Genomic DNA, 9,558 nt, shown 5'->3' with positions numbered 1-9,558 from the left:
TATTTAAAATAGTATCTATAAGTATTTCACAACAGAGTCCTCTATGTTTCGAGAAGAGTTTTCTCAAAAGAGATTTCATTTTACAGTAGCTTTGTGAGGTAGTCAGGGAGAAAGCGGTATTGGCATTTTAAAGGTGCAGCACGTAGAATGTGAGGGGTAGGTAAAGTTCATATGGCTCTTCAATGGCAGCATTTGTAAGTAATATCTGAGTTGTTCTCCTAATCAGGTATTTTATAGAATAGATGGACCCTACTTGTTTCTCAGAGAAAGGAATTCCTGAAGAGTCAGAGATGGATCCTCCCCCCACTAATATGTAGTAACAGATCTTTCCTGTGTCCAAGTGTGGAAACACATGCATATGCCTGTTTTAGCCCCATGACCTTGGTGAACAGCCTGCAGTGAGTGCACTCTTCTCTCTCTTCAGGGTTAGGAGATGTTTTTCTCATCCAGAAATGCTCTTGGTTTTTCTTGTCAATCCTGACTCACACTGTGAGAAGGGTGTCTGGAGGAGACCAGAAACTAGAGCCAAGAGATTGGAAATTATCCCCATTCTTTTTGCTCTTCCATGATCTCTCAACTTCCACTTCCATCTCATTTCTTCCTGCATCAATACTGATATTTTGTGGGACAAATATCTGATTTTTCTGTGTGGGGTAAATCTTAAGGAAAAAAATGATAGCACTGTTGTTTGGGTAGATGAGTGTAAGCCATATAGCAGGATATCTTGAGATGGGGTAATATTGTGACCCGGGGGAGGAATTCTGGACAGTCTGTAGTGCCGTATCTGAAAATCAATACAATGGATTTAGATAAGGGAGCTATGATTTGGAAGGCCTCAGTGTCAGTGAATGTTTCAACCTCCAATATTTTTGGTGAATGCTGAAACAAATAAGAAATCCCTTGGGTTGTCATAAATTTCTTTCCCTTCCTTCCTTCCTCCCTTCCTTCTTTCTTTCTGTCTGTCTCTGTCTCTGTCTGTCTCTCTCTTTCGTCACATTGTTCTAGATGCTAGTGTTTGGCTGTGAACAAGATAGAACCTCCCCCTATCCTTAAAGTCTAGCAAAGAGAAAATAATCGCTATTTAATGGTCTGGAGGGTGAATTACTAGGTTACAGGATGGAATGAGGTGGAGACAGCATGTGTCAGGGAATGGAAAATGTGATGTCATATGGTGGGTGACAGCAGGATGCCTTTGAGAAAATGAGAAATACTTGGTACAGCTGGAGTGGAGAGAGGGCTAGACATGAGCTAATTGATCTGATGAAATAGGGTCTTGTGGGTCATGTAAACCGGTTTGGACTTTATGTTAATGGGAAGAGGAAACTCTTCAATTAGAATAGTGACACAAGCAGGTTTGACTTATAAAAAGAATGATTCTGGATAATGTCAATGGGATGGAAGGGAGTGAGGGTAAACGTGGAGAGACCAGACTTGTTGTGATGGTTCAGATGAGGAAAATGACCTGAATGGCGGCTGTGGGATATGTAGCCCACATACGAGAAGTGTATGTACGTGGGATATGTATACGAGAAGTGAGAAGAAAGGGAGACTGGTAACATACAGTAAATGCATAAGGAGCAGGAAGAGAAGAAGGAGTCAAGGACGGCTCTCAGGTTTGACTCGAGTACCTTGTAGGCGGTACTGTCAGTCACCGAACCAGAGCTACTGGGAGTGGAGCCCCTCTGGGTCAAGGAAGACAATAAACTAAATTTCACAAAGATTGGTTTCAGAGTAACAATGAGCCATGCAGGAAGATGGCCATCAGAGAGCTGAACACCCACGTCTATAGCCCAGACGAGCTATGTGGGCTGGATAAATACATTTGGGATTCACTGTCATATTTAGGGGAAGTGTAGGAGGATTCTGAGGACCACCAATATTCAAACGATGACTGAACAGGAGACGTTCTCTAAGGACTCTGTGAAGGCATTCCAAGGGAGATAGGAGAAACATGAAACTGAGGTGTCACCACAGCCAAGAGATGGGAGAGTTTTAAGAAGGAAGAAGTGACGATTAGTTTTAAATGTGATATGTTATCCGATTTAGAGACTTGGAGGCCATTGGAGGCTTGTATTTTCAGTAGAGTCAGCTGCCACCTGTGCCTATATTCTCACTCATCCACCATTTGACAATAGGCCACTTGCAATGGAAATATATTTATTTCTTATACTTGGATTTTAGGGTCTGTTATTTTCTTCATAAATATAATAGAGTCACAGAATGACAGAGAGGAACCAAACTGTTGTCTCAGAGTTCCTCCTTCTGGGCCTGCCCATCGAACCAGAGCAGTGGAATCTGTTCTGTGCTCTGTTCCTGGCTGTGTATGTTACCACCGTCCTGGGGAACCTTCTCATCATCGTCCTCATTCGCCTGGACTCCCACCTCCACGTGCCCATGTATTTGTTTCTTAGCAATTAATCCTTCTCTGACCTCTGCTTCTCCTCTGTCACAATGCCCAAACTGCTGCAGAACATGCAGAGCCAGGTCCCGCCCCTCCCCTATGCCAGCTGCCTGGCCCAGATGTATTGTTACTTGTTTTTTGGAGTTCTTGAGAGCTTCCTCATTGTTGTCATGGCCTATGGTCGCTATGTGGCCATCTGTTTTCCTCTGCACTACACCACCATCATGAACCCCAACCTCGGTCTCTCCTTGGTGGTGGTCCTGGGTGCTGACTACTGCCCATGCCATGTTGCACACCCTGCTCATGGCCAAGCTGTCCTTCTGTGCCGACAACATAATCCCCCACTTTTTCTGTGATATGTCTGCTCTGCTGAAGCTGGCCTGCTCTGACACTCGAGTCAATGAGTTGGTGATATTTATCATGGGAGGGCTTCTTCTCGTCATCCCATTCCTACTCATCGTCATGTCTTATGCACGGATTGTGTCCTCCATCCTCAGGGTCCCTTCTGCCAGGGGCGTCCTCAAGGCCTTCTCCACCTGTGGCTCCCACCTCTCCGCGCTGTCTCTCTTCTATGGGACAGTTATCGGTCTCTACTTGTGCCCTTCAGCTATTAATTCTGCTGTTGAGGAGACTGTCTTGGCCATGATGTACACTGTGGTCACCCCCATGCTGAATCCCTTCATCCAAAGTCTGAGGAACAGAGACATGAAGGGAGCCCTGGGAAGAGTCTTTTGGAAAAAGAAAGTATCTTTCTCTCTAAAATGGTAACAATTTGGATTTTTACATTATTTAATTCAGTGGGTATAGTAATGTTGATAATGGAATATGACTCTAAATCAGTGGTTTTTTTCTCCCTTAATTTTAAAGCTATCAAATTTTCTGTTCAGATAAAACCCTATGCTAAAGGCAACTATGAAAATATGGTAACTACTTAGCTGCTTTCAGGTAGAGCTGGGGGCAGGAAACCAGTTTGATGTGAATCCATATTTCCCTTTTGCCAGGTGGAATTGAAGTTTGAAAATAAGACTTATATACCTTTGTGCAAAACATCTATTATTCATTTCAATTCCGAAATTGTCTTCTTCCAACATCACTGTCATCATTGCTTTTCTTCCTGCTCAAGAATCCTCAGTGATGCACTCAAGTGAAGAAAGAATAAAATCCAACCTTTCTTTCTCACAGAACACAGAGAATCCTGGAGTTCTCAACTTCTCTATACACCTCACTCTCCACTATGAATAAAAGCACTTCTTATTTCCTTCTCTCCATCCATATGCTCACCTCATTCTATCCTTTGATTTTAATTTTATTTTTTGAGCCAGATCAGAAAAATTGTTCTTTACAAAAGAGAATAAGTAGCAAACGCTTGTTGGGTGCTTCTGAGTGTGTCAGGCGCTTTTCCAATCTATTAGTCTACCACCTCTATGATGCTGGTCCTATGGTCATCCTCATTCTATAGGTAAAATGATAGAAAGGTTAATTTACTGCCCAACATCACATAAGAAGTTAAGATTGGAACCCAGGCAGTTTGGCGTGTAGCCCAAGATCCTCATGACTACACTATACTGCATCTTGAAACTACCAAACTGTACTCCCTCCATTGTAGTGGTGCATTCTGTCCAGTTCTAGTCATTTGTCAGTAGATCATGCTTTCACATATTTCTTTCATGTCTTCATTTTTCTGATTGAATTATGATAATACATAATCTTAAAGTATAGAACAAGAATTGTAAGCCCATATTCCAGTGGCCAAGCAGGTAATGTACATGAGTGTTAAGTAAGCCAGACGCTTACCGCAAGGACGCCTGGGGGGCTCAGTTGGTTAAGCATCTGACTCTTGATTTTGGCTCAGGTCATGATCTCATGGTTTGTGAGTTTGGGCCCTGCATCAGGCTCCATGCTGATAATGCAGAGCCTGCTTGGGATTCTCTCTCTCTCCCTCTCTCTCTCTCTTACCCTCTCACATGTGCACACACACACTCTAAATAAATAAATAAATAAATAAATAAATAAATAAAAGAAAAATCAACTGCAGAAATATGATCAAAGATTTTTTATTTTATTAATATATGGAATATGCCTCTATCATAACTCAAAAATATATGCCACTGGAGATGATACTTAAACTTTGATATTGAATAAATTATAAGTGAAAATAGAAATACTTAATTATTAAATACATTATTGTATTTTGTAACTCCTTTGATTTGGAAGCAAAACCTGGCATCTTTTCTTCTGAGCAAGATGTCAGTGTGAAGTCCTTTGTTTTATCTTGAATTGTTTAGTGGAGAATTTAGGATTGGGTCCATTAACTGGGAGTGATATTTAGATTTTTTTTCCTGTTTAATAATACAAGATCTGTTCACAACCACATGCACTTTGAATATGGATCAAATCTTTGTACAAACATTTATATAGTTAGTGTCACTTTTCTGGAGGCATAAGTAGAATTCTAATATTCCAATGTTGTCATAATATTTTTCAGTATTATGTTGCACAGTGTTCCATCAACTTGAATTTTTGCTCTTCATTTAGTGTATTAGTTGGGAAAGGTAAACTAATATGTTCATATAACATATAATGTTATTTTATTGTCATAAAATTGGGAATAAATGAACATTTTACAAGAACTCATCATTCAGCTCCTTAGTTTTGTATATATAGAGCGGTCATTATTTTCATTCATGTAAATGTATTTTAACTATGATGAGTAGTTTGCATTATTCTTTGCCAAATTATGTTTTCAAAGTACAGTTTTTTCAAAAGGAATCAGTCAATTGAATAATATATTTGTGCAATTATTTGTGACTGTATTTGCAGAGAAGTATTCACAATGTATTCAGACATGATTTGCATATCAAGATAACCCCATGTATTGAATCAAATCTTCACAAGTGATAGGAGAGGTTTTTAAAAAATTATTGTGTAACATGAGTAACTCATTTTCTTTAGACATTTCCAAAACCATTTTTGGTCCCATATCTGACCTCCACATAGTGCCAAAGGCTACCATATTGTTTATTCAATTTTTAAAGATTTTTTTTTTAATGTTTATTTATTTTTGAGACAGAGAGAGACAGAGCATGAACGGGGGAGGGTCAGAGAGAGGGAGACACAGAATCTGAAACAGGCTCCAGGCTCTGAGCTGTCAGCACAGAGCCCGACGCGGGGCTCAAACTCACGGACCGTGAGATCATGACTTGAGCCGAAGTTGGCCGCTTAACCGACTGAGCCACCCAAGCGCCCCTGTTTATTCAATTTTTAAAGTGGAGCACTGGCCAGCTAGTTCAATTCATGGGAACGTATTCAGTTTATGATATAATTACTATTCTATTAAGCCTTTTAGTTTTGAAATTTTAGCATTGAAAAATATTATAATAAATGACTCACGTTAGGTGTCATGGAAAATATTGTCACTTTGGATTTATTTTTTTTTAATTTTATTTATTTATTTTAAGTAATCTTTACACCCAACGTGAGGCTCAAACTCACAACCCTGAGACCAAGAGTCACATACTCCACCAACTGAGCCAGCCAGGCACCCTGGGTTTAATTTTTAAAAACAAGTTTGATATTATCACCAATACTATCAGAGAGCAGTTTGTAGTAGACTTACTAATTTTGACCAGCTAACATTAAAATTTTGAAGTTTTGTTTCTCTAATAAATATATAACTAATTTCTTGATATTGTGTCAAATAGGGAATCTTTTCCAAAGTTTTTTTGGAAGGATCAAACTTTTCATCAACATCACAAATAAATATAGTGAATTCAGTGGTATTGTTAATGTTTATATTCTCATGTGGCAAAGCACGAATGCTGCTTTCTGTTTGAAGCACATAATTTTTGCTAAATCCCAAAGACCGTCATTTACTACTCAAAATCTCTAAAAAGTGTGAAGCCCAATTGTTTCATTGAATACAACAGCATTGCACAATATCATTGTTCATTTTATAATCATATTGAAAAATGAATGAAAAACTTCAGGCTTCTTTTTGCTTCTTAAACTTTTCATATCATAACTTTTTTTCTACACTGATCGTTGTAAGATTCATTTAATGTAAAATAGGTTTGACACAGGTGCTCTTTGCTTGCTAATTAAACGTGTTGGGATACAGTATATTCCAGAATGAAACACTCGTGTTTTTTCCCCCCAAAATACAATTATTTTTCCATTTTTGGTATCTGCAGTGAATCCAGAAAATATTACCTTCTTCTGAGAAAAGCAATGCCAAGAAGGCAATGATACATGCTGACGAACTGGAGAGTTTATGCCGTGTCTGAAAGGACAAAGTGCTACCAAGCACAGGAGGTTGCTTTTGGGTGGGAATGTAGGCCCAGGACAACAATACCTCCCAGCTGTTTGACCCCATGTCTGATCTCTGTTAGTATAGATGCCCAACATTTTGTGTATCCAATTTATTAAGCAAAGCATTGTCCAATTCTTAGGAGGACATTCTGTTAAGCATAATTATTAAACTATTAACTATAGATTTGGATTTTTATGACAATCTTTCAACTTCTAGTGTTATGTCTTATAGGTAGCATATAGTTGGGAATATTTATTTTATCCATTCAGACATTGTATATCTTTTAGTCGGTGAGTTTATCCATTTACATGGATTCCACAGCATGGTGGCAATATGATACCGTGGCCACATAAGTTGAAGGTTCTTATTTGCAAAATTCTGGTATTAGTGTTAGTGTTACCTTATTTATTTTGAAGGTTTTGTGGTCAGGGGATCTTGCGTTACACATACATGCCTTTTCTTCACCACGCATACATAAATTCATTCTGAGCTGGAGCTATGTCCTAATCACTCCTGTGTCTCCTATAAGATAATGCCTTGCATGTGGTAGAAAATTCCAAGTCTCCACTTCAGTCTCCAAAATTACCTCATGTCACCTTCTGGAAGGCTTTACCTAGAAGCAGTCTTCCCAGAGCCCCATGCATGTCCTTGTTCCTCAGGCTGTAGATGAAAGGGTTCATCATGGGCGTCACCACAGCATACATTACTGTGGCTACTGAGTCCTTCATGGAGTAGGATTGGAGAGGCTGCAGATATACCATACAAAGCGTCCCATAGAAAAGAGAGACCACAGCCAAATGTGAAGCACAGGTGGAGAAGGCTTTGTATTTACTAGAGGCTGAAGGTATTTGGAGGATGGTTCTGACGATACGAATGTAGGATATCATCATGAACCCAAAGGGGGTGAGGAAGATAAAGATGCCTGTGGTAATCAGCACTATGTGAATGATCTGGGTGTTGGAACAGGCCAACCTCAGCAGAACATACATCTCACAGAAGATGTAGTGGATCTTCTGGGAACCACAGAAGGTCACCTTGGTCATGAAGAGGGTGAGGGTGAGGCCATAGAGGAGAGAAAGTGACCAACACAAGGTGAGGAGCAAAATACAGAGCCCCGGGCTCATGGCTGTGACATAGTGGAGGGGGCGGCAGATGGCCACATAGCGGTCATAGGCCATCGTAGCCAGGATGAGATTGTCCAGTGTCACCAAGGAGACCAAGAAGTAGAGCTGTGTCATACACCCCGCATAGGAGATGGCTTTGTTCTGGGACTGAAGGTTCACCAGCATCTTGGGGATTGTGTTGGTGACAAAGAAAAGGTCGGTGAAGGAGAGGTTGGCCAGGAAGAAGTACATGGGAGTGTGCAAGCGGGGGTCAAAGCTGATGGCCAGGATGATGAGCACATTTCCCACAACTGTGACCAGGTACATGGATAGGAACATCCAGAACAGGACTTGCTGCTGCTCAGGACTCTCTGAAATCCCCAGGAGTAGGAAGTCAGAGATTCTAGTCTGGTTGCCTCCATCCATTTCCCCAACTGTCTACAATATCAATACCACCAAATGTCTGCTAAGTGTCCTCTATTGAATAAGTACATTCAGATGAGCAAAACAAATGATTTTCTTAGCATTAAAAATATCTTAGTTTTATAAAAATATCATTAAAATAGACTCAATTTTATAATTTTTTTAAACAAGAAAGAAATAACAGACACAGAAACAGAACATGGAAAATGTTTATGAACCTTAATCATTCCAGCAACTGCTAATTTGGCATACTCAATGTTCTAGGAATTATGTCTGTGTCATATATGAAATCTTATTGTCTTAAATACTCTTGTGGTGCTTAAAGATGATATGTAGTGCATATTGCATAGGTGTTTCAATGATATTTTATATACATTATAAAAATGGGTATTACACAAGAGAACAAAAAAGAGTAAGTAAAAGTATTGGAAAAGAGAAAGAAAAATAATTATTTGCTGAAATGAGAATTTATCTGGGAAATCTAAGACAATCAATGGCTAGGCCATTAGGAATAAAAAGGGTTTACATTGGACTGGACAATCACACAATACGTGGACCCGAAAGTAATGGCACTCATGTAGTCATATCATGTAGTTAGTAAGATTGCATTGTCAGAACACTTGAATTCCAGCCCGAGTGCTACCACCAGTCAGTTGTCTGGTAAATCATTCGTGCTCTTTAATAGCCCATTTCTTCATGTGAAAATTAAGTCACAATGTGCTTAACACAGAGCGCTTGTCTGCAGTGAGCAGTCAAGAAACACTGCCTATTGTCATTACATGTAGATAATCATCAGAAGTAGGATAGAAGCTGAGGTGAAATAATTGCATCCACACTATCACCAAACAGATCTATGCATTGAGATGTTAACAGGAATCAGACTGGACCTTCACCATCTCCAGTGAGGCATGTTGTGTACATTTAAGAATAGATATACCATGGTACCAAACAGAAAGATAAATTTGTGGCACTGGTGCATATTCCCTTGAATTAATCTAAATTCAATGTATTGAAACATAAAATTCTAACACAGTTTTTAAGAAATAAAAGATAATCTAAATGTCATCTACAAATAAGCATGAAAATAAGCTAAGAAAATGTAGAAAAAACAGAGTGAGGAGACACTTGCTCTGTGAAATATCCAGGACTCTAAAAATAAAAGAGTGTATTAAGGCTAGAATGAAAGATGAATAGTGTCATTGACTGATGAATAGATAAAGAAGATGTGATATATATATATATATATATATATATATATATATATACACACACACACACATATATATATATATGTGTATATATATATATACATATATATATAT

The 9,558-nt window shown here is 39.0% G+C and overlaps 1 protein-coding gene and 1 pseudogene across 1 annotated transcript; one reads left to right on the top strand and one right to left on the bottom strand.

The window, feature by feature from the left end:
- The first annotated feature begins 2,220 nt into the window (after positions 1–2,220).
- Positions 2,221–3,169, top strand: LOC109255086 (olfactory receptor-like protein DTMT; annotated as a pseudogene).
- Positions 3,170–7,297: 4,128 nt separating this feature from the next.
- LOC109255098 (olfactory receptor 1D2-like) lies at positions 7,298–8,278 on the bottom strand. The gene has a single exon (XM_019429513.2). It carries the CDS (start codon positions 8,237–8,239, stop codon positions 7,298–7,300), a length of 942 nt encoding a protein of 313 aa, XP_019285058.2. The 5' UTR covers positions 8,240–8,278.
- Positions 8,279–9,558: the final 1,280 nt, after the last annotated feature.

The sequence above is a fragment of the Panthera pardus genome, unplaced genomic scaffold (assembly GCF_024362965.1).
Source record: "Panthera pardus isolate Hobbes unplaced genomic scaffold, ASM2436296v1 HiC_scaffold_3, whole genome shotgun sequence".
NCBI classification, from domain to species: Eukaryota; Metazoa; Chordata; class Mammalia; order Carnivora; family Felidae; genus Panthera; species Panthera pardus.
The sequence above is the reverse complement of the archived record's forward strand: the minus strand, read 5'-3'. Positions and strand labels throughout refer to the sequence as shown.

What these genes read in the sequence shown, in the direction of transcription:
- LOC109255098 (XM_019429513.2), bottom strand. Translation starts at nt 8,239, where the DNA reads ATGGATGGAGGCAACCAGACTAGAATCTCTGACTTCCTACTCCTGGGG.